The sequence below is a fragment of the Mus musculus genome, chromosome 19 (assembly GCF_000001635.26).
Source record: "Mus musculus strain C57BL/6J chromosome 19, GRCm38.p6 C57BL/6J".
Lineage (NCBI taxonomy): Eukaryota > Metazoa > Chordata > Mammalia > Rodentia > Muridae > Mus > Mus musculus.
The window spans coordinates 4,390,521-4,415,836 of record NC_000085.6 but is presented as its reverse complement, the minus strand read 5'-3'; the positions used below and the strand labels follow the sequence as shown (position 1 = coordinate 4,415,836).

The 25,316-nt window shown below is 44.6% G+C and overlaps 2 protein-coding genes across 3 annotated transcripts in view; one reads left to right on the top strand and one right to left on the bottom strand.

Annotated features, from left to right (window-relative positions):
* Positions 1-17,115: 17,115 nt before the first annotated feature.
* Kdm2a (lysine (K)-specific demethylase 2A) overlaps positions 17,116-25,316 on the top strand; it is an 82,578-nt gene continuing 74,377 nt past the window's right edge. The window contains exons 1-2 of one of the 2 annotated variants that reach the window (XM_006531722.4): positions 17,116-17,903; positions 20,945-21,045. In XM_006531722.4, coding sequence (XP_006531785.1) covers positions 21,004-21,045 — 42 coding nt within the window. In that variant the 5' untranslated portion in view covers positions 17,116-17,903; positions 20,945-21,003. Of the gene's footprint in view, positions 17,904-18,759; positions 19,527-20,944; positions 21,046-25,316 lie in introns of those variants that run through there. The other variant, NM_001001984.2, reaches the window with a different exon arrangement.
* On the bottom strand, positions 17,196-19,953 carry 9430078G10Rik (RIKEN cDNA 9430078G10 gene). The gene is made up of 3 exons (XM_030251152.1): positions 19,944-19,953; positions 18,387-19,507; positions 17,196-17,726 (listed from the first exon to the last, which is right to left on the bottom strand). The coding sequence occupies exons 1-3, from the start codon at positions 19,951-19,953 to the stop codon at positions 17,196-17,198; spliced, it is 1,662 nt and encodes a 553-aa protein (XP_030107012.1).

Sequence of the window (25,316 nt, the reverse complement as noted above, 5' to 3'; positions counted from 1 at the left end):
CTTCCACATATGCACTATGGTATTGCACACACATGCGCACATGCATGCACTCAGGACACAGTACCTGTGTGAAGATCAAAGGACAACTTGAGGTTGTCAATTCTTTTCCACTATGTGGGTTCTGGTATCAAACATGAAACTCAGTTAAGCAGACTTGGTGGTAGGCATCTTTATCCACTGAGCCTTCTTAATGTCCCAATGTTTTTGTCCTTTGAGACAGGGTTTCTGTGTTGCACTGGCTGTCCTGGAATTTGATCTGTAGACCAGTCTGGCCTCAATCTTAGAGAGCCACCTGCCTCTGCCTCCCAAGTGCTAGAACTAAAGGACTGTGCCACCATGCCCAGCTTTTAAATTGAATTATGCAAGTAGATCCAGGGGCGTACTACTACCCATCCTGGGGGGAGTGAGTCTCTCAGTGATGCAGCTGCCTGAGTCCCTCAGTCTCCTGGCTCACTAAACTACACTTGAATAGACCTGTTTCTCTGGTTTGTTTCACTATTATCTGAATGGATGCTTACATCTCAGGAAAAGTCATAACACAAGCAGCACCCTGAGCTGTTTTGATTTTTGTTTGTTTGTTTGTTTGTTTTTGTTTCTGTTTTTGAAACAGAGTCTCATGAAACCCAGTCTGACCTTACATTTCTATGTAGTTGATAGTGACCTTTAATTTATCCTCCTGCCTCTGTCTCCCCAGTGCTGGATTACAGGACTTTGCCACCAGCCACAGCTGCTTTTTAGTTATTTTAGTGAGAGAGAGGCATGCAGATGCATGTGTAGGAAACACTAGTCAGTTTTCTTCTTCCAGTATATGGGGCTGGGAATTGAACTCAAGCTTGGTAGCAGGCACCTTTGCCTACTGAGCCATTTTAACAGTCTGATGACCACATTTCAGTGTTTTTCAGATATAGAAATCTTTTTTTCTCTTCTGGTTTCCATCTGTGCCTGAGAGCTGATCCTGTGCCACAGCTCTTCATACCCAATCCCGCTGGGAGAAGAGTTGGTCTCCCAGGAGTGCTGACTCACAGTCTTACAGGAGGGACAAGCCACAGTCAGAAACAGCAAGACCACAGATAATCAGATGGTGAGAGGCAAGTGCAAGAACATAAGCAACAGAAACCAAGGCTACTTACAACCAGAACCCAATTCTCCCACTACTGCTAGCCCTGGATACCCCAACACACCAGAAAAACAAGACTCTGGTTTAAAAATCACATCTCATGATGATTGATCATAGAGGACTTTAAGAAGAACATAAATAACTCCCTTAAAGAAATATAGGAGAACACAGGTAAACAAGTATAAGCCCTTAAAGAGAAAACACAAAAATCCCTTAAAGAATTGCAGGAAAACACAACCAAACAGGTGAAGGAATTGAACAAAACCATCTAGGACCTAAAAATGGAAATAGAAACAATAAAGAAATTACAAAGGGAGATAATCTTGGAGATAGAAAACCTAAGAAAGAGATCAGGAGTCACAGACACAACCATCACCAACAGAATATAAGAGATAGAAGAGAGAATCTCAGGTGCAGAAGATACCATAGAAAACATTGACACAACAGTCAAAGAAAATGCAAAATGCAAAAGGTTCCTAACCCAAAACATCCAGGACACAATGAGAAGACCAACTAAGGGATAATAAGTATAGAAGAGAGTGAAGATTACCAACTTAAAGGGCCAAATATCCAACAAAAATTATAGAAGAAAACTTTCCTAACCTAAAGAAAGAGATGCCCATAAACATATAGAAGCCTACAGAACTCCAAACATATTGGACCAGAAAAGAAATTTCTCTCGTCACGTAATAGTCAAAACACCAAATGCACAAAGCAAATAAAGAATATTAAAAGCAGTAAGGGGAAAAGGGTCAAGTAATATATAAAGGCATACCTATCAGAATTACACCTGACTTCTCAACAGAGACTATGGAAGCTAGAAGATCCTGGGCAGATGTCATACAGACCCTAAGAGAACACAAATGCCAGCCCAGGCATTATACCTTGCAAGAGAAACCAAGGTATTCCATGACAAAACCAAATTTACACAATATCTCTCCACAAATCCAGCCCTACAAAGGAATAGATGGAAAACTCCAACACAAGGAAGGAAACTACACCCTAGAAAAATCAAGAAAGTAATCTTCTTTCAACAAACCCAAAAAGAAGAGAGCCACACAAACATAATTCCATCTCTAACAACAAAAATAACAGGAAGCAACAATCACTATTCCTTAATATCTCTTAATAAAATGGACTCAATTCCCCAGTAAAAAGACATAGACTAATAGATTGGATACATAAATAGGACCCAGTCTTTTGCTGCATACAGGAAACACACCTCAGTGACAAAAACAGACACTACCTAGGAGTAAAAGGCTGGAAAACAATTTTCCAACCAAATGGTACCAAGAAAGAAGCTGGAGTAACCATCTTAATATAGAATAAAATCAACCTTCAACTAAAAGTTATCAAAAAAGATAAGGAAGGACATTTTATACTCATCAAAGGAAAAATCTACCAAGATGAATTCTCAATTCTGAACATCTATGCTCCAAATGCAAGGGCACCAATATTCATTAAAAAAAAAATTACTAAAGCTCAAAGCACACATTGCACCTCACACAATAATAGTGGGCCCCCACTTCAACACCTGAGTCTCATCAATGGACAGATCATGGAAACAGAAACTAAACAGAGACACAGTGAAACTAACAGAAGTTATGAACTAAATAGATTTAACAGGTATCTACAGAACACTTCGTCCTAAAACAAAATATACCTTCTACTCAGCACCTCATGGTACCTTCTCCAAAACTGACCATATAATTGGTCACAAAACAGGCCTCAACAGATACAAGAAGATCGAAATAATCCCATGCTCCCTATCAGCTCACCACGGACTTAGGCTGGTATAAGTCAATAACAACAAAAACAACAGAAAGCTCACATGTACATGGAAGCTGAACAAAGCTCTACTCAATGATAACTTGGTCAAGGAAAAAAAAAAAAAGAAATTATAGACTTTTTAGAACCAATCCTACATCCGATAGAGGACTAATACCCAATATATACAAAGAACTCAAGAAGTTAGACTCCAGAAAACTAAACAACCCTATCAAAAAATGGGCAACAGAGATAAATAGAGAATTCTCAACTGAGGAAACTTGAATGGCTGAGAAGCAGCTAAAAAATATTCAACATCCTTAGTCATCAGGGAAAGGCAAATCAAAATGACCCTGAAATTCCACCTCACACCAGTTAGAATGGCTAAGACCAAAAGTCAGGTGACAGCAGATGCTGGCAAGGCAAGCTGGTACAACCACTCTGGAAATCAGTCTGTCGGTCCCTCAGAAAATTGGACATAGTACTACCACTCTGGTATACCCAGAAGATGCTCTAACATGTAATAAAGACACATGCTCCATGATGTTCATAGCAGCCTTATTTAGAATAGCTAAAAGCTGGAAACAACCCAGATGTCCTTCAATAGAGGAATGGATACAGAAAATGTGGTACATTTAAACAATGGATTACTACTCAGCTATTAAAAACAATGATTTCACAAAATTCGCAGGAAAAATGGATGGATCTAGAAAATATCATCCTGAGTGAGGTAACTCAGACACAAAAGAACACACATGGTATATACTCACTGATAAGCCTGTTTTCCTGCAATTCTTTAAGCAAAGAGCATGGAATATCCGCAATAAAACTCACAGACCACATGAACCTCAAGAGGAAGGAAGACCAAAGAGTGGATACTTCAGTCCTACTTAGAAGGGGGAACAATATAATCAAGGGAAGTAGAGGATGGGTGGCATTTGGGAAGAAGAGAGAAGGGAGAGGGGAAAAAGAGGGGCAGAATCAGGTAAGGAAGGAGATGGAGGAGATGTAGAGAGGGTCAGGAAATTGAACAGAGGTGTGTAGCAATGGGGGATGGGGAACTGGGGGTAGCAACCAGAAAGTCCCAGATGCCAGAAAACCAAGAGCCTCCCAGGACCCCATGGGGATGACATTAGCTGAAATACCCTACAAAGGGGAGGGAGGACCTGTCGAGACCATATCCAGAGATTAGGCATGGTCCCACAGTTGAGGGATGGGGCCACCCACCCATTTCCAAAATTTTAATTCAGAATTGCTCCTGTCTAAAGGAAATACAGGGACAAAGAGTGGAGCAGAGACTGAAGGAAAGGCCATCCAGAGACTGCCCCACCTGGGGATCCATCCCACATGCAGATACCAAACCCAGACACTATTGCTGATGCCAAGAAGTGCTTGCTAACAGGAGCCTGATTCAGCTGTCTCCTGAGAGGCTCTGCCAGAGGCGGACCAATACAGATGCAGATGTTCACAGCCAACCACCTGAGCACAGGGACCCCAATAGAGGAGTTAGGGGAAGGCCTGAAGGAGCTGAAGGGGCCTTATCTGGCATTATTGGGAGGGGAGCCCTTGATCTTGTGAAGGCTTGATGCCCCAGTGTGGAGGAATGCTAGGGCAGTGAGGAGGGAGTGGGTAGGTGAGTGGGCAGGGTAAGGGGAGATGAGATAGGGGGTTTGCAGAGGGGAAACCAGGACATGGGGTAACATTTGAAATGTGAACAAATAAAATATCCAATTAAAAAAAGAAATCTCTTTCTTATATTATTTATTTATTTTTGATTTTTCAAGACAGGATTTTTTTGTGTAGCTCTGTCCTGTAACTCACTCTGTAGACCAACCTGGCCCCTGCTTCCCTAATGCTAGGACTAAAGGTATGTGCTGCTAAGCCTAGCTATGATGCCCAGTGCTTATTATACAGTTCTGAGGACTAAATCCCAGACTTTATGCATGCAAGATAAGTGCTCTAGTCTGACAAGCTGGATCCCCAACCACTCCAACTGTGGTTTTAAATAACTTTCTGAGGACCACGGGCCTAGGGACCATACTACTCAGGATCAAACCCTGGTTCTTCCTTAACAAAGCTAGCTACATGGTCCTAGGCCCTTGGTAACCTCTCAGAATTTCCTCAGTCTCTGAAATGTGGAAAAACTACAGCAACAGTGTTGGTAATGGTTGGTGGTGGTTGTGGTGGGAACACCAGAGTTGGGATAGCCAGGGATCTCTGTGGCTCCACAGTTAATGGCTTAGTGGGACTGACCTGGTTATTAGGTGGGTACAATCATTGTTCTGTACGTCCTCTCAGTTCACCTGCTTGGGAGTTTTAGTGGCCAGAAAGAAGGGGCTGCTGAGTCAAAACAAAGTCGTACAGGCTGTACCAGGTAAGGCCAGGAGGAGCTGGCTTCCTAACATCCAGAGGAGGTGACTCTAAATTCTCCTGGGATCATCTTGGATGCATTTCCAAGAGAGAGACTGGGTACCTCTGAAATTTCTGTGCTTGTTTTGCTTGCATGTCAGTCTGTCTGTGCACCATGTGTGTGCCTGATGCCCCTGAAGGCCAGAAAAGGGTGTTGGATTCCCTGAGACTGAAGTTAAAGTTGTGAGCTACCACATGGATGCTGGGGAAGAAATCTGAATATTCTGGAAGAGTAGTCAGTGCTTTTAACAACTGAGCCATTTCTTCAGCCCTACCCTTTTCTTTTGATCACAGGGCAAAGCTAATACTAATTTACCACCTTCTCTATTTCTGTACTCTTGTGCCCACTGTGAATCTCTGCCTCACTTGTAGGTTCTTCTCATCTCTCCATCAACACTCTATCTTTCAGTCCTGCTCATTACCCCCTCTTCCAGCCTAGTAAAGGCCTGCCATGTGGCTAGCACTGGGCCAAGATAGTCACTTTTCCCACTTCTTGACTTCAGTTTATGATACTATCCCTTCTAGAGACTGGGGAGGCCACCAGTGACCAATCTGTTCCAACCTGAGCTTCAATTCACCACTAGCTCCTTCTCAACCTTTCCTCTCCCTCTCCCTCTACCTCTCCCTCCCTCCCTCCCCCTCCCTCTCCAACTTTATTACTATTGCTTGGCTTTCTTGTTATGTCTTTTCATGGCAGAACAGGGGGAAAGAGTCAGTCTACTCCCTTACTAGGGACATTGATGTAGGAATATTCCAGACAGAGGCTTTCAAATATAAACTCCCTCAGTCTCCCATGTCATTATCTGCAGAATCAGCTTCCTATGCTAGCCATGGCCACCTCCTCCCAAGCTAGGACAACTTGTCCATTCTTAGCTGATGCTGCTCTTGGTCACCAACTCTTCTGTATGCTGCACCAGTAAATAGATCCTGCCCTATATCTGACCCTAGGTTCTGCCCTCTTCTCAAACCACATACTTTTCTTCCCTCTGCTCTTCACAACCAAACTCCTCAAAGGGGAGTAGATGTTACTCTCTCTTCCCATTCATTCTATTTAGACTTCCTCATGCTGCTGCTGCACCCCTATCCCCCACACCTCTTCCTCGTCTATTCTTCTTCTCTTCTATTGAGACAGGGTTTAAGTGTCTGACTGTCCTGGAACTAGTTATGTAGACCAGGCTGACCTTGAACTCAGATCCACCTACCTCTGCCTCCAGAGTGCTGGGCATTTGACACCAGACATTACTCACCACATCCTGTTCCTCCAGTTTCTTGGAGGATTTCACAAGTGATGTCACAATAGTTACACCCAGACTTGGTCTTGTTTTATCTACCCTGACTCTTCTCTTCCTCATGCTGTCCTCTAGGTACGTTTATCTCTCCTCCCTCTCTGGTCTTTCCTTCCTAGCTGTTTCACAGGCTCCTCTTAAATTGGTGGTCATTTTGTATGTCAGTTAATTCCTCAAGCAGTTACAGGGCACCTACAATGGGCTTTGCAGCCGTGCCCCAAGGATTCTGGCCTCCCTCCTTTATCCATGCAGGGCATATTTCTCTTGTGATTTGATCTGCTGATGTTTCCAAACGCCTACTCTATCACAGATTACTCTCTTCCAATCCTTGTAAAACCAGCAGGTGTTTCAGAGTCCGTCAGATATGCAGATGTGACCCTGTCCTCTGTTCCTTGGGTAGAAACAGTCACCCTTGTCCTCTCCCTCTTTACCTTCTATACAGGAATGTGTGGGCAAATCTTGTTGAGTCCTCTTCCCTTACCTCTCTTGTCTCTCTTCCCAAAAGAAGGGGTTGTACCATGTTGCCAAGGCTGACCCCAAATGCTGAACTCAATGATCTTCCTGGCACTGGTCTATGCAAGGCTCCTATTTCTCCCCTTCTCCTCTTACTCTTCTGTGTGGGGCCACTTTCTTGCTTTCCTCGGGGAAAGAATAGAAGATCTTTCTTGCTAGCATTCTGCTTTTGTATGGGAGTTCTGAGACTTAAACTTGTCTTTGTCATTTCCTTGTATCTAAGAACATAGGTTGTTCCATCTTGGCAGTCTTCTTAGCCAGCTTCAGGCCACATGTGAACTGGTCAGGCCACACTGCAGCTCACAGGACTATTCACTTTCACCATGTCACTCCCACTGCATGGCCTGTTGCTTTCTGAGTATATATCTTTTCTCTACCCAGAATATTTCTTTTTGTATTCCAATTCCAACTCCAAATGTTTCTGCCTCAGATAAATTGTCAGTTTTCTCCAAAGATTTACAGACCCAGCCATTCATTGTAGTTTCCCCAAGTTAACTAAGATCAGTGTTATTTTACCAACTTGTGAAAGTTTAACACTCACTTTATTCAAGAACCATCTGAACACAGAGACTATTACCCCTTAGTTCTCCTAATAAATACCTGTGAGAAGAGAGTCCTATCCCTATTTTGACAAAACTGAAATATTTTTTATTGAATATTTTCTTTATTTACATTTCAAATGTTTTCCCCTTTCCAGGTCTCCCCTTCAGAAATCCCTTATCCTATTCCTCCTCCCCATGCCTCTGTGAGTGTGCTCCCCAACCCACCCACCCACTCCCCTCTTCCTGCCCTGGCATTCCCCTACAACACTGGGGCATCGAACACCTTCAGGCCCAAGGGCCTCTCTTCCCACTGATGTCCTACAAGGCCATCCTCTGCCACATATGCAGCCAGCGACATGGGTCCCTCCATGTGTATTCTTTGGTTGGTGGTCCAGTCCCTTGGGAGCTCCAAGGGGATTGGCCTGTTGACACTGTTGCTCCCTCCATGGGGCTGCAAACCCCTCAGCTCCTTCACTCCCTTCTCCAATTCCTCCATCATGGACCCTCACTCTTAGTCCAATAGTTGGTTTAGAGCATCCACATCTGTATTGGTCAGGCTCTGGAATAGCCTCTCAGGACACAGCTCTATCAAGTTTCCATTAGCAAGCACTTCCCTGCATCCACAATATCATCCGGGTTTGGTGGCTGTATATGGGATGGATCCCCAGGTGGGGCAGTGTCTGGATGACCTTTCCCTTTAGTCTCTGCTCCACACTTTGTCTCCATATTTCCTCCTGTGAGTATTTTGTTCACCCTTCTAAGAAACACTGAAGCATCCACATTTTGGTCTTTCTTCTTAGGCTTTATATGGTCTGTGAATTGAATCTTGGGTATTCCAAACTTTTGTGCTAATATCCACTTATCAGTGAGTACATACCTAGTGTGTATTCTTTTGTGACTGAGTTACCTCACTCAGGGTTATATTTTCAAGTTCTATCCATTTGCCTGAAAATTTCATGAAGTCATTGTTTGTAATAGCTGAGTAGTATTCTGTTGTATAAATGTACCATATGTTTAGTGCAGAGTGCCATTCTTGTTGGATGGTGCAGAAGGGTGACCGATTTGCTGTATGTCACTAGGATCATATTATAATGCAGTGTCTCTCAGGGTAGTATTATGTCCTGGTCGAGTGTTCATAGTACTCACTGCTGTAGTTGCCAGGAACTCTCGAAAAGTATTTGCTATGGGCTTAGCTGGTGACTTAGCTGGTAAAGGCACTTGTCAAGCTTGACATGTGAATTCGATCTTTGGGACCCACACATGGCAGGAGAAAACTGACTCCCACAGTTGTCCTCTGACTTCCAAAAGTGCTTCAACCCACAACAAATAATACAAGGTTTAAAAATGGTCACCTGGAGGACAGGATGTGGTGGTGCACACCTTTAATCCTACGAGGCTGAGGAAGGAGATTTTGTGAGTTCAAGGCCATCCTGGTCTACACAGCGAGTTCTAGGACAGCCAATACACATAGAGAGACCCTGCTCAAAAATACAGATCAACCAACCAAACACAAGTTGCCTGGATAATTAATGTCCCTCCATTATGAAAGATATCCACTTACTGAGTGTGTTGAGTGAATCTTTAGGATAGGCTCCTCTTCCCTCCCCTCTGCAGGTGAGTTCTGGGCTGTCACTGACAAGCTGAGCCCAGAGAACACCAGGGACAGGACCTTCTCCTATTATCTTGCCCATAGCCACTAGTTTGCAATTCAGCTCAAGCATTCCACACTATGACAGCTCCTCTGACTAGATGCCTTTCCACCACAGCAGTGCTGGCCCCTCCTACCACTGTGCCTTCAACAGTCCACATTGTATGTATATATCCTATGAAGACCTGATGTCCATCACCTACCAGTCTGGTTTACACCTAATGTGTACACACAATTATTGGACCTGCTCTTATTCCAAAGGTTTCAGTTGTGAGGTGGACTTCTTTGATCATTTGACTTGCCCGCTTGACCATATATCCCTCTTGCCTCATAGTGCTCATCTTGCAATCGGGTGCCAAGTGCAGTGCCTCATACAGGCTGATGCTTTTGCTTCTTCATGGGAGGTGATGAGCAAGAATGTCCATGCACCACGTGCTTGCCTGGGGCTCTAGGAGGTCAGAATTGTATTTAAGGATGGTTGTTGGCTACCTCATTGTTGTTGGTAATCTAATCTGGGTCCTCAGTAAGAACACTAAACCATCTCTCTAGCCCCAGGCCAAGTTCTGCACTGTCATTCTCAGCATTTCTCCTGATCTAGCCTTAAGATGTCAATCTTTAAGAGTCTACTCCAAAGCCCTTCTGCCTTCTCTATGGGGAGGGGGGATTCATCCCAAGGCCTCAGGCATGCAAGACAGGTCCCAGGCTGGACTCAGCTTTGTTGTTTCTCTTTTCTGTTTCTTTGTTTTGTTTTGTTTTGTTTTGTTTTGTAGACAAGAGCTTCTCTGTGTAGCCATGATTGACCTGGAACTCTGTAGACCAGGCTGGCTTTGAATTCCCAGAGATTTGACTGCCTCTGCTTCCTGTGTTCTAAGATTAAAGGCATGTGCCAACAGGCAGGGCATGTTGTTTCTGATTTTTAAAATAGAATTGTATGTGACTCAGGCTAGCCTCAAACTGGTCTGTGAAGGAGGATGGTCTTGAATTTAAGATCTTCCTGCTAGTATTATAGGTGTGAGCCACCATACTCAGTTTATGCAGTACCTCAAATATACTGCTGGCATTTTACCACTAAGCTATACTCCAGTCCCTCAGAGTATAGCTTTTGTTATTTGGTTTGTTTGAAACAGGGTCCCATTATGTAGCCCTAACCTGTTTCTGCCTCTTACTACTGGGACTTAAAGGGATGCATCACCTGCCCAGCCTTGTTTTCTGTTTTGTTGTTTTATTTTTTGAGACAGGGTTTCTCTGTGTAACCCTGGCTATCCTAGAACGTGCTATGTAGACCAGGCTGACCTCTGAACTCACAGAGATTCTCCTGCTTCTGCTGGGATCAAGGCATGTACTACCACTGGATTTTTTTTTTTTTTTTTTGAGACAGGGCATCATATACCTTAGTCTAATCTCAAACTCAATGCATAGTTGAGGATGATCTTGAATTTCCTGCCTTTATGTCCTGAGTGCTAAGATTATGAGTATGTGCTACTACGCCAGGTTTCATGAAGTGCTAAAGTTGGAACACAGGGCTTTGTGCATCCCAGATAAGCACTCTTACCAACTGAGTTCCATTCCAAGCTCAGACCATGGCTTTTGTTGTGGTAATACAAATTTAATATCTCTATAGTCATTCCCCCCACCCAAATACCTCTTCAATAATATTCATTATATTTGAGGTATATAAATTCTAAATTACACCCCCTCCCCCGCACACATACACAAAATTGCTTGCTAAATGTTCCAACTCTGAAATGTTTTAAGATTTCACTTTCTAGCTCAGTCTATCTTTCCCACTCTCTGGAAGGACTGCAAGACAGTCGACTGTTTCAGGTGAGGTTTTCATGTTAGAGTTTTAAAAATTATATGTGATTTCTTTTTGTTTGTTTGTTTGTTTTGTTTTGTTTTTTCGAGACAGGGTTTCTCGGTATAGCCCTGGCTGTCCTGGAACTCACTTTGTAGACCAGGCTGGCCTCAAACTCAGAAATCCGGCTGCCTCTGCCTCCTTAGTGCTGGGATTAAAGGCATGCACCACCACACTCGGCTATGTGATTTCATATATCACATATTAGAGTTCATGTTCTGATTTGGCCTTCACTTTAGATATAGTTGTCTTCTTGGTGAATTGTATCTCTTTAGATTTCCATTTCTGCCTTGAATAAATAAAGTCCAGCTGGGCAGTGGTGGCACACACCTTTAATCCCAGCACTTAGGAGGCAGAGGCCTGAGTTCCAGGCCAGCCTGGTCTACAGAGTGAGTTCCAGGACAGCTAAGGCTACACAGAGGAACCCTGTCTCGGAAAAAAAGAAAAAGAATAAAGTGTGTTAAGATCCCCAGCATTGCTACCCAGATCATTAAAAAAAAAAAAAGGAAAAAAGTAGAAAAGAACTGGCAAGCTTTTTAAATATATTGTGTCTCAGATTCCAAGGGACATGTGTCATGTCTTTGTCTCCTGACTCTACAATGATACTAAAAGGAAGCAGGCAAGCAAGCATTAGTATCTGTTTTATTCAAGAGAACGAAGGTTAAGGCAGGAGGTTAAAAACGCAAAACCGGTAGGCACTCCTCCAGAAGCAGCTGAACAGTCTGAGCAGAAGCTGAGGAGAGATGCTATGTGTCCTTGAAGAAGGTAATCAATGGCCTGACCTGCTAGGAGAGTCTGGATACAGATAAGCACTTGTCAAAGTAGCCTTTAGGGGATATGGTTGGAATTTCTCAGTTCTGGTCTGTGGCAGAGCAGCAATTCTTTTAGAAATGGTACGTAGTGGTAGCCTAGCACTACTAAGACTGTAGGAATAACATGGAGATCACATGCTGTCCCAGCTACCCCAACAGCCAAAGTCAACCCACTACCCAAGAGAGGCTAGTCTGTAGAAAAAGCCAAATGCCAGAAGACGGTCATAGATTAGCACTGAGTCAGGGAAAGCTGAAGTTCCATGATCCTAAAGAAACGGCCAACTACATTCCATGTCATCTATGATTTCATATGTGCCTTCGTTTTGTGTGGCCATATTGGAAGAGATGTGTGGGAAGCCACATGTGCCGTTGCAGAGTGGCACTGACTACTGCTGGCCACCACGCATAAATTTGGACAAACAACCAATGTGTACATATGCAGTAAAGTTTCTTGCAAAGACACTGCCTGGCCCGGGCATGATAATGAGGCTTTGGGAGTATAACCAATCAGATGTGAGACATGCAAATGAGGTATGATAATGAGGCTCTGTGAGGTACAGAGAGAGAGAGAGAGAGAGAGAGTAGCCAATCAGATGAGGAACATGCAAATGAGGCGTAGTGCATAACCAATCCGGGTATGAGACACGCCTCTCCTAGGCCTATATAAGCAGCACCAGTTCTGGGCTCGGGGTCTCTTCGCCTCTGCAATCAAGCTCTCCCAACAAACATGTGCAGAAGGATCCTGTTGCAGCGTCGTTACTGCTGGCCAGTCCGGGCGCGTGCAAGAGAGATGTGTCACTAGGAGCAGGCTTTGAGGTTTTAAAGGCCTAGAGTCCCTCTTTCTGCCTGAGGATCAGGATGCATAATGAGCAGCTACTTCTCTAGCACATGCCTTATCTACTGCCATGGCCATGCTCTCCACCAAGATGAGAATGAAATAACTCCTTCTCAGACAGTTTACCAACTGGGAACTAAGCATGCAAATACATGAGCTCATGGGGGCCAATCTCATTCAAACCACCACAATGTGTCACCCATCTTCAATGACAGAAGAATTTATAAGGCATTTGTGGCTTTTTTCCTCCCCAACCCATTTAGAATCTTTTTCCAAATGAAAATTACTCATCATTCCTTTATGCCATGATCATCTAACATACAGTTTTTATTTCTAATGTTAATAGCAATACTGATTTTAGATGCTTTCAAATGATACCCTTGTGGCTCAGTTCACCTCCACAAAGAGCTTGTCTCATGGAACAAGATAGAAGGAGATGCTCACTAACAGATCTAAAGAAGATTTGTTTAAGTGCACCAGATAGTAAAAGACAAGGCACACAGGCCTGTCAGATGGTGTGCCAAAAAGGAAGAAAGAACATGGACACAGAAGATACAGATAGTACAGAATGATGGAGAAAAAGATGGCAGGGAGAGAAAAAAATGGAGACCAGAGACACAGAATGGGAAGGAAAGAGAGACCACCCTGACTAAAGAGAGAAGCTATGAATAGGTCACGGTGTAAGTGCTAGAAGACTTGTGCGTCATGTGAACCCTCTTCATTTGCTTAAATACTAAGCATCTTTCCTCAAAGCTGTTTTTCTGTTTGTTTAGAGATAAGGCCTTATGTAGCCTAGACTGTCTATATATAGGCAATACAACCCTGAACTTCTGACCTCCTGCTTCTACCTCCTGTGTGCTGGGATTATAGCTGTGCAGCATCATGCCCTATTCTATGAAGTGCTAGTATGGAATCTTAAACTTTGTTCTTACTAGGCAAGTAACCTGCTAACAGTTTCCAGCCTATTCTTAAATTTATATGTCAAAAATATAGCACCTACCAGATGGCTAAGTAGACAGAAGTATTTGCTGTCAAGCCTGACAACCTGAGTTCTATACTGGGGACCCACATGGTGGGGAAGAAGAGAATCCTTTTCCACAGGTTGTCCTTTGGTCTCTATATGTATGCTTTGGCATACACAAATAAAGAAAATCTAACTTTTTAAAATATGTATTTATTTTACATATGTGAATACACTGTCACTGTCTTCAGACACATCAGAAGAGGGCATCAGATCCCATTACAGATAGTTGTAAGCCACCATGTGGTTGCTGGGAATTGAATTCAGTGTACTTATATATAATAATAAATAAATCTTTGGGCTGGAGTGAATAGGGCCAGAGTTCAATTCCCAAGAACTTCATGAAGGCTCACAACCATCTGAACAGCTACAGTGTATTGTATACATAAAATAAATAAATAAATCTTTGAAAAAATAGATTTAAAAATTCCCTGGATGCATTTGTGTCTTTGGGTGAGGTACAGTATGTGTATATGAGTGCAGTTACTGGTAGAAGCCAAAAGTGGTTGTCAAGATATATGAAGCTGGGCTGGTGAGATGGCTCAGTGGGTAAGAGTACCCAACTGCTCTTCCAAAGGTCCAGTGTTCAAGTCCCAGCAACCACATGGTGGCTCACAACCATCCATAACAAGATCTGACACCCTCTTCTGGTGTGTCTGAAGACAGCTACAGTGTACTTACATATAATAAATAAATAAATCTTAAAAAAAAAGACATATGAAGCTATAGTTGCAGATTGTTACAGGCTAGCCAACACAGGAGTTGGGAACCAAACTTATATCCTCTGCAAGAGCAGTACGTGCTATGTCCAGCATTTATTGTGTGGTGATGCCTACCTGTAATACCAAGGTCAGAGACAGAGACAGGCAGGTGTCTGACTTTAGACCACCTTGGTCTACATAGCAACTTCTTGACCATCCAGGACTGCTCAAGTGAGACCTTGTCTTAAATGAAAAACAAAACAAAAAACAAAGAGAAAGAAAGATGGAAGCTGGATATGGTAGCACTTGCCTTTAGTTTCGGCACTCGGGGAGGCAGAGGTAGACAGATATGATAGCTGTTCCTGGTTGTCGACTTGATTACATCTGGAATGAACTACAATCCAGAAATGGAGGGCTCACCTGAGATCTTGACACAGGCTTCTGATTTGGATCTTGACATGGGATGGCACATGCTTTTGAGCCAGATATTGAGGCTTAGTAGCCATGAAAAAGCTCAGTTTCAGGTAAGGTGGTACAGGAGACAGGCAAGCACATCTCTGAGTTCAAGGCCAGCCTGGGACAGAGCAAGTTTCATGTATAGAAAAGCTTAGGTCCAGGCATGGTTATGCATACCTTTAATGGTGGCTACACCTTCTGCTGGAAGCCTACACAAGGACAACAGGAAGAGGAAGGGTTCATTTTTCTTTACCTGCTTGCACACATCTGCCAGCAGATCTGTTGGAACCTGCTTCTTCAGGATTTCAGCCTATAAGAAGACTGGCTAAAACACCTAGCCTTGTGGGACTGAGCAACTACTAAATTCTTGGACTTCCCACTCATACCTGCCCGTTGTTGGGCAGCAGACTGTAAGTCATTCCAATAAATTCCCTTAATATATAGAGACATTTCATAAGTTCTGTGACTCTAGAGAACCCTGACTAATATAGCAGATCTCTGAATTCAAGGCCAGCCTGGTTTACAGAGTTCCAGGGCATCCAGGGCTCTGCCACACAGAGAAATCCTACGTCAAAAAGCAAAAACAAACTACCACCAACAAAGAAAGATACTGGGGCTGATAAAATGGCCCAGTTGGTAAAGTGCTTGCCTGAGTTTGAGCCTTAGAATTCATGTAAAAAGAGATGGGTACTCATACTGTACTTGCAATCTTAATGATGGAATGGCATAGACAGATATTTCCTTAGCGTACCCTGGCCAGCCAGCTTACCTACTTGGGAGTTCCAGGTCAGTGGGAGACTTTGTCTCTAAAAGAAGAAAAAGGTAGATGGTCCCTGAGGAATGTTACCCAAGGTTGTCCTCTAGCCGATACACACCTTGCCTCCATACATAGGCTCGCATATTTGGGTTTGTATGCACTATGAGGGCAAGCAGACAGACACTGACACACATATGCATAAAAAGCTGAAATGAGTTTACAGTTTATTAAGATACCAGATGATTCCAGATAGGGACCATTTTATCAAGGCTTCTAGGATTTTTTTTCTTCCTTCTCATAAACCACTTATCTCCTCTTTCTTTAGCTCCATAGTTCAAAGGTCTAGTGGCCTTCTTGGGGAACTGCCCCAGTTCTAGACTTCTGGAATGATTAAAGGCAAAACAGTAGTCCTCCCAGATCTGCCCCTACCCATCAGAGCCACTATGATTTGGGGTAATACGATGGGCCATCTGCTTTGGTAGATGGCAGCCAGCCTGTAGAGACAGTATTGTTTAGTCAGTTCCCCTACTGTAGTGTAGTTGAGATTTTTGTTTTATAGCTACAAAAATCCTGATGTCTTTGGGGCCACACCTGCCACTGGATATAAAAGACTACCGCCTTTTTCTGAGACAGGGTTGCACTCTGTAAGGCCAAGCTGACCTGAATTCATTATCCACATAGGTTGGCTTTTAACTTATGGGACTCTTCCTGCCTCAGCCTCTGTGGAGTCCTAGGATTGCCTCCCAAGTGTGAGTCACCACACGGGTAAGAGTACTAGTTTAAAACATATTTTACTATAGCCTGGAACACCAAAAGAGGCCTTCAATCTGGCAAAGTTTCTGACAGTGACTCTTCGAAGCAATGCTCTAAAAAGTCTGAAAAGCAACTGGTATCAGAATAAAGTGACTTTGCTCAGTGCCTGGCTGCAAGATAATGAGACCATACAAACCAATCACTTTTGTTGTGAGATGTTTCTGTTGGCAGTTGCAGAGCTGTGAACCTCTATCACAGTAATATGCACACGTTTAATCTTATATTCCCATTGTTTAGTTTTAAAACGAGTTTAGAAACACAAAGCTCTTTCTCTTGTCTACTAAAGATGTGAAAAGCAGCAGAGAATGTCTGTTAAAATCCTGTGTGCAAAACTTTTTGCTGTATTAAGTAATACTTTGGATTTAAGGAGTGTCTTTCTTTACCCCAGTTCAAACTGTGATAGCAAAAGAAAGTATCATTTTTTCCAACTGTCGGCCACTAACGTCTTCCTAAAAGACCTAGAAGGCTGTTTACGAACGTTATTATGATAGCTCTACCACGGTAGTCTTCCTCTTCCAACCCAGACTCTTCAGAATCAAGGTGAAGAGTTGGAAACCAAGGCAGGGAGAAAAAAATGTGACACCAGTCAGCAAGGGGAAAGTGCCAACCTCAAGCACTTGGATGTGTAGCGTCCAGGCCACCGTCCTTTGTGGGATTTACAATTTAAACGGGCCTCAAAGCACGAGATTGGCTGGGGAACTGCCCTGAGCGCAGTTGGGCTGCTCGCATGGCATTGCTGTTACCTCTGGCTGGGCTCCGTCGACGTCCGGAGCCCGCTTGCCCGTCGGGCGGCTGTCGAGCCGCGGGAGCCGGTTCGTCGGCAGGGCCGAGCAGCTTGGGCCGCCGCTGCCCCATCGCTGACCCTCGCGCGAAGCTGCGCACACAAACCGGAGACATTTTCTCGGCTGGGCCTCCCTCGCAAGCCGCGGCCCTGGGGTTAGGGGCGGCCCGCGCCCCTCTCCGTGGGGGGTGCCCCGACTCGCCGGGGGCGGGGTCACGTCCCACCCGGGCCGCCGAGGGCACCGGCGCTACGGAAACCTGAGCGTGGCCAACAGCAGGGGCTCCCTGGGCCACCTCCCTGGGAGCCTGCGGCCCGCAGTGGGGTGTGCTAGCTGCTGCCACCCCTGAGCCGTCGTGGATCCCACTGTCGCGCACAGCACCTGTGGACTCCCTTGTCAAGCGTCTGGAGCTGCCCTGAGGGAACAGAGCTCGGGACAGACATGCTACTGCTACCGGTTCCTGCCCCTTCGGAGCGGCGAGGAGTGGGTGAGGCGAAACCGGTTCGCTGCACGGACAGGAGCTCCCCCCGTGCTAAGGGCGGCCAGGCCCTGCAGCGGGGGGCGCAGGGGCCTACTCCGGGATGGCGAGCAGGTGGGCCTCGGCCGGCCGGCGCGTGAGGGAGGGCGCCCGGCGGGAGGGCGCTTCTTTCCGTGCACTCCCTGGGTCTGACAAGACCCGAGCACAGCACCCGGCTCTGGCCCGCTCCCATGGCATGACCCCGGGGGACCCCGCGTTGAAGCGGCCAACGGCTGCCCTGACCCAGGCCGTCTGGCCCACGTTTGTGTGACCCGTCTGACCACCCAGCAGAGGTGGCTCGAAGGGGAAGGGGAGATGCTTCCTACTGCTTGGGGCGGGGTGCTGTGTTTTGTGGGGGTCGGGGGTCACAACCCTCCCTAGAGTAGTGGGGGAGGGAGGGCGGCTGGCGCAGCTGGCCGGCGGTGGGCGGGGTCACCGGCGAAGTTGCGAGTGTGTGTGTGTGTGTGTGTGTGCGCGCGCGCGCGCGTCTGTGTGTGCGTGTGTGTCTGTGTGCGGGTGTGGGGGAGAGAGAGAGCGCGCGCGGAGGAGGCTCGCGACTGGCGCGCAGGCGCAGGCACCCGGTCGAGCCGGCGACCTGAGAGGAGGCGGGCAGGGAGCGGGGGCGGTAGGCCGGCCAGAGGGCGTGCGGGCTGACGCGAGGGGGGGAGGGCGGGGAACCGCGTCGGCGTCGCGGGGCGCGGGCGATTCGAGGCCGACGCAATCGGCGCGTGCGCGCTCCGGCGGTGTGTCCGTGGTAGAGGGGGCGGGGTGGGGTGGGGGGAGTGACGCGTGCGCGTTCACGTGTGTCCCGGAGAGCGGTAAGACGCGCAGGGAGGCTCGAAAGAGGTGGGGGTGGAGAGGCGACGGGAGGGAGGGGGTGGTGGTGAAGAGAGGGCGCCTGCGCAGTGAGGCCGGAGGAGCTGTGTGTATGTGAGAATCTGACGGGTTCAAAATGGCGGCGGCTGCTTCAGCGGATCCTCCTGTGTGAGGGAAACAACACCCCTCCCCGGCAGCGGCGGCGGCGGCGGCGGCGGGCCGCAGAGCACCTTTCCAGTTCCCGGGCCCGTCGCGGTTGTTTCCCTCCCGGGCAGTGGGCTCTTCGCGTGGAAGGGCAACGTCAGGGGGCCCATCCCCCGGAGTCCCTCCTCTGCTACTGGGGAGTAGCTGGGGGTGTACGGGGGATCGTCCCGCAGCGCGGAGCCCCGGCTCAGGGGACGACGCAAAGGCAGCCGAAGGCCCCCGGTCAGGGCGCTTCGCTGCTCCCGCCCTCTCCGCCCCCCGGGGCCGGGGCCCGCGTTCCGGGGGGCCGGGCGGCGCGGGGAGCGTCGGCCGGGCGGGTCTCAGCTGATCGGCCGCGGTTCCTGGGCTTCGGTAGCGGCTGTGGCCGGCTGAGGGTACCGAGAGGAGGGTGTTTCCCGCGGCCCGGTTGACCCGGGTCTCGGGCTGGGGCTGCTGACCGCCAGCTTGGGGGAGTAGCCGAGTGGTCTTGCTTCCCTGACGCCTCGGACGCGGAGTCTGTAAAAGCCAGAAGAGGAGGTTTGATTCAGTAACTGTTTCCTCTTTTCCGGGTCGCTCTGACCCTTCTCTGGATACTGGGTTAATACACAGAAATACCGAAGACGACGTTTGGGATTTTATTTTGTCTGTGTTTGGAATTTTACTTCTCTCTTGGACAAGAACTCAAGAACAAAATCCTCGGTGAGATTTCCCCTCCCCCCTCCCCCGCCCTGGGAAGTTTGGTTCCCGGTCTTATCTAAAGACTTAATGTAAAGTTTTTATTTCTTTGCAAGGGGTGAGCCACAGAACGCCTTTTCCCTAGGGGAGCAGTCGAGGTTTACCGCTTTGCTGTCCGGCCCTGGGGTGCAGACTGTGTCCCTCGCGACCGAGGCCGAGGAGGGCAGTGCCACGAACTGCTCTCGCAAACTATGTCATCGGGTCCTCTGAAAGGATTTTGTTAACGTGGCCGTATTATATTTACAAGAGAGAAAAAAAACATTTGTATATCCAATTAGAAGCCATTATTCTGGAGAAAGATATTTAGAAAAACGAAAACCCTTGCTTGGTGTTGTGGATTGATTGACGTGCCAACCGGCCTTTATTTAATGGATGTTTCACCCGTATCCATATATCGAGACGTTTCATTTATTATTTACTCATCTAGATTAGATGGTATTTTTGCCTCCGTTTGCAACTCTCAAATTTGTTCTGTAGTTGTCCACCTTGAGGTGGATGGTAGTTTGGGGAAGGCAGTTCCTTACTAGAAGGATATGGGACATTGGTTTGAAGTCTTTCTGTAAAACCAAATTTTTCTTGCCCTCTTTTTTTTTTTTTTTAATGAAAGTAACCTCCCCGTTTTGCTTATAATTTGTTATTACCTGTTTGAGAACTCACTGGTTTAGGGTCTGGCTTAGTTTTGTGTGTACTTCACCTTCACCTGGCCATTCAGCACTTTAGAAATAAAAGTCCTTCCTGGGTTTGGTGCTGCACACCTTTGCCAGCACTGGGCAAGCAGAGGCAGTCGGGTCTCTTGTAAGTTGGAGGCAAGCCTGGTTGGTCTATGTTGTAGTTCCAAGACCACCAGGGCTATGTAGAGAGATCCTGTCTCAAAACAACAAAACTTAAACACACACACACACCAGCAAACATACAGAAGAAGAGAAGTAAAAGTCCTGAGCCTTTTCACCTGCATTATATCTGTGTAAGGGTCCCTTAGAACTGGAATCAGACAGTGACCTGCCATGTGGTTGTTGAGAATTGAACTCGGATCCTCTTGAAAAGCAGCAGTGCTGTTAAGCACTGAGCCATGTCTCCAGTCCCCTCTATCTATCTATCTCTTTATCTATCTATTGCTAATGTTAGCAGGAAGAATTTTGCTAGTTGCAATCCCATGAGCAGAAACAAATGATGTGGCTGGTCCTAAGGAACTGAAACCAAAGTCTCCTTTTGCTTAGGTCTTATTTTATAGTTGTGATGTGATTAATATTGACAAGACATGGCACCATTTGCCCAAGAGGATAAAGGATTCTCAGAGTCTTTAACTTAATGAGAAGGGGAGGTATAAGTTCCATAATGAGTTCTTATTTCTCTTCATTTCCTTTGTAAATTTGGATCCTTAGGAAGAGGAAGGCATCCCTGGAGTGGTTTCTTTACTGTACTTCCATCAGAAGAGTGAGAGATGGAACCTGAAGAAGAAAGGATTCGGTACAGCCAGAGATTGGTTAGTATTTTCAATTCCCTCCTTTTGGAAAAAATTATTTTAGATGGCTTTTCTGTGTACCAGAGGAGGGGTGAAAATATATTGATATCTCACTTGGTTTTTTTTTTGGTTTTGTTTTTTGGGGTGTTTTTTTTTTTTTTTTTTTGGTCAGGTAGTTAGAACCTTAATTTATAGTGTTTGGCAGTGGAGTTAAAGTCTTAAGTTTTAGAGAAATCATTGCAGTTCTGAAAATCAAAGGATTTTGTGGATTGTAATGAGACAAAGATTCCTAACTTTGCAATAGTGGCATTGTAGTAAATCTAATTAAGTTATATTAAAATGTAAATTTTAAGAACAAACCAAGGAAGGATAGTTAACATTTTGGTAAGTTTGGAACATTGCTATGACTGATTTGAGGACAGTACTATATGCTAATAAAGGTCTTTGTCTTTAATATTTTGGAAGGAATTTATGAGACATGCTACTGAAAGAAAACTTTATAGTTTAAACATTAGCTCATACATGGGTTTGAATACTTTTAGTTCTGTTATTCTTTCAAGGTTGCTCTATTGGTGTTTAATGGTTTGTTTGTTTTGTTTTGTTTTGTTTTCTCCTTAGTCAGACCTTTATTAGTATTATTTACTACATATTCATTTTGAATATTCAAATTTGTATTTGTAAAGTAGGATAGGAGAGACACAGAATTGTATGTAGTATGTGAATTCTAGATCTAGAATATTGCTTAAGATTTTATGTGGTTTCATTTCTTTTAGTGAGAAACATAGTTCTTGAATTCATTTTCTGATGATCTGATGATCTTCACTCTTAGAGAAAAGGCTATAGATTTTTTTTATTTGCTTTTTTGAGATAGGTTCTCCCACTTGTAGCCTTGAGTGGCCTGGAATTTGTGGCAGTCTCTCTGTCTCAAACTCATGAATGCTAGAATTACAGGTGTGAACTACTTTACTCGATTCCTCTTGGCTTTTTCTTTTGTTAATGTGCTTGTTAAAGAGATCTGAAGTAGAAGATTGGAGAGATGGCTCAGTGGTTAAGAGTACTTGCTGCTCTTCCACAGGACTTGGTTCAATTCCCAGTATCACATGGAGGCTCACAGCTCTCTGTAACTCTAATTCTAGAGACTCTAATATCTTCTTCTGACCTCCCGGGTACCAAACACATACATGGTGCCCAAACATACATGCAGGTAAAACTCACATAAAACAAGATATGTAATTCAAAAAAAAAGATTAATATGAATTGGCAAGTATATCTAACATGCATGTGTTCTGTTAACCTTATTTTAGGGACTTGTTTTATATTTCTAAATTCATATTAGCTTATAAGATTTTATCTCAGGACAGTGGTGCTGTACACCTTTAATCTAGCATTTGCGGGGCTGAGATAGGCAGATCTCCCAGTTATTTATTTATTTATTTATTTATTTATTGGATGTGAATACACTGTTGCTGTCTTCAGACACACCAGAAGAGGGCATCCAATTCCATTACAGAATATGGTTGCTGGGAATTGAACTCAGGAACTCTGGAAGATCAATCAGTGCTCTTAACCACTTAGCCATCTCCCAATCTAGATCTCCAAGTTCTTAGACCAGGTTAGCATCAACTGGGAAATCTACCTGCTTCTGTCTCCCAAGCACCGAGACAGCTGTGTGCCAACATGCCCAGCCAAATATTTTCTAATGAAGGTAAATTAAATACTTAGAAAGAACCTGTATATTTATATACTTATTTATTTTAGACAGGGACAGGGTCTTGCTTGGTAGACCAGGCTGGCTTCTAACTCAGAGATTCCCTTCCTCTATTTTCCCAGAGCTGGCATTAAAGTTGTGTGCCACATTGCTTGGGTCTTGATATTTTTTGAATTTCTTTGGGAACAGGAAAGAGAATGCTATAGAAACTTAGCTATTGATGAATGGAATTTATTATTGTTTAAAGATTTATTTCTTATTTAATGTATACGAGTATCTACCTACATCTATGAATGTGTACCATATGCACTCAAAATGCCACAGAGGCTAGAAAAGGGCATTGACTCCCCCTGGAGTTGGAGTTAGATTTTTTGAGCCACTGTGTGGGTGCAGGGTACTAATCCTGGGTCTCCTTCAAGAACAAAAAGTATTCTTAACTGCTGAGCCATCTCTCTAACCTCTGAAATTAATTTTTCAAGTTTATAGAATTGTTGAACTATTTAATGGATACCTGGAAGGTCTTAGAGTCTAATATTTAAAAGGAGTAGCTTTTTAAGCAAACAAAACTTACATTTTTAGCAAAGTCTTGTCATAAGGATATCTAGAATTTTTGTGACTTGTTCTGATAAGATTTAAAAAAAAAAAAAAAAAATGTGTTAGGGTGATTTCTACCTGACCACCTTTTCTAGTATATTTCTTCTTAGTTAATAAGCTGTTGCACAGTTGTGTCAAATAATATATGTATGTTTTAGAAAAATCTTTCTTAGCATTTTGAATAATAATTTTGAGGCTTAGAGTGACTGATGCCTCTTCTTTTCTAAGTCAGTGTCAAAGTTTTTATCTCGGCCAGGCTGGGGCTGGCACACACCTTTATCCCAACACTTGGGAGCGAGAGGCAGGCTAGTAGTCTCTGAGTTCCAGGCCAGCCTGGTTTATAAATCACGTTCTAGGACAGCCAGGAAATCCTGTCTCAAGAAACAAAACAAACAAATATGTGTGTGTGTTGTGTTAATTATAAATGCCTTCCATAAAGAACGTTTTTGTATGTGTGCATATATGTGCTTGTATATATGTATATGCTTGTATATATGTATATGCTTGTATATATGTATATGCTTGCATGTGGGGTCCAGAAGACAACTATGGTTATCTTCCTTGATCACATCAACTTCTCTGTTTTCTGTGTGCTTATATTTGTGTTCACCTGGAGTGTTTATGCAGGCCATAGATTAACATTTAAGTGCCCTCTTCTACTGCTCTCACTGTATTTTAAAAATGTTTTTAAAAGAGGTTTTCACTGACCCCTGGGACCAAGTCCCAGAATCTGCCTCTTTGTACTTCCTCAAAGCTTGGGATTATAGTTGTTCATGACCACATTTAGCTATTCAACTTTAACATTAGAGCATCTTTCCAGCCTTCCAGGGTGGTGGTGGTGGTTGTTGTTGTTGTTGTTTTGAGATAGGAACTCATAACCCAGGTTGGCCTTTTGTATTTTTGTATATAGCTGAGGATGACTTTGAACTTAATGATGCTGCTACCTCCACCTAAGTGCTAGGATTATAGACATTCACAGTGTTCAGCTTTTTACCAGGGTGCTGGGGATCAACCTGAGATCCTCATGGTTATAGGACAAATACTTTACCAACTGGGCCATCTCTCTCCAGGTCCCATAACATAGTCTTTTAAAGTTACATATATATGTGTGTGTATAGATGTAATATATATAGTGTATATATTACATATGTGTGTATGTATGTATATTTAACATTTGTCCTTTTAAAAAAAAGGGGGGGGGGTTCCCGTGTAGATAAACAAGGCTGGCCTAAAGCTTGCAGTGATCCTGTCTCCCTCCATCCATCTTGAATGCTGGGACTGTAGGCACCATACCTTGGTTTAGTAAGATACTATATTTTTAAGTGAAAAAAAATTTTTGGTTATTTTGAGACAGGGTTCCTATGTATAACCCTGGCTGTCCTGGAACTCACTCTGTAGACCAGGCTGGTCTCAGAAATCCACCTGCCTCTGCCTCCCAAATGCTGGGATTAAAGGTGTGTGCCACCACCACTGCCTGGCTTTAAGTGAGATTTAAGACTCATATGAAGCCACCCCACCCTCCTAACTAACTGCTTATAACTCTGGTTCGAGGGGTTCTGATGCCCTCTTTAGATCTCCATGGACTCTTGCCTGCTTGTGCTAGATACTCTCCCACCACCCTCACCACCCACAGCCTCAAAGATAACCTGGGCAACACTAATAAACCTTGCTGTCTTTCTTTCTTAACCTGGGCAACACTAAGAAACCTTGTCTGTCTGTCTGTCTTTCTTTCTTTCTCTCTCTCTCTCTCTTTTTTTTTGTTCTTAAAGAGTTACAGATAGGGCTGGAGAGATGGCTCAGTGGTTAAGAGTGCTGACTGCTTTTCCAGAGATGTTGAGTTCAATTCCCAGCAACCTCATGGTGGCTCACAACCACCTGTAATGGGATCTGATGCCCTCTTCTGGTATGTCTGAAGACAGCTACAGTGTACTCACATAAATAAAATAAATAAATCTTTTTAAACAATGGGAGTTTATAATTTTAAAAAATT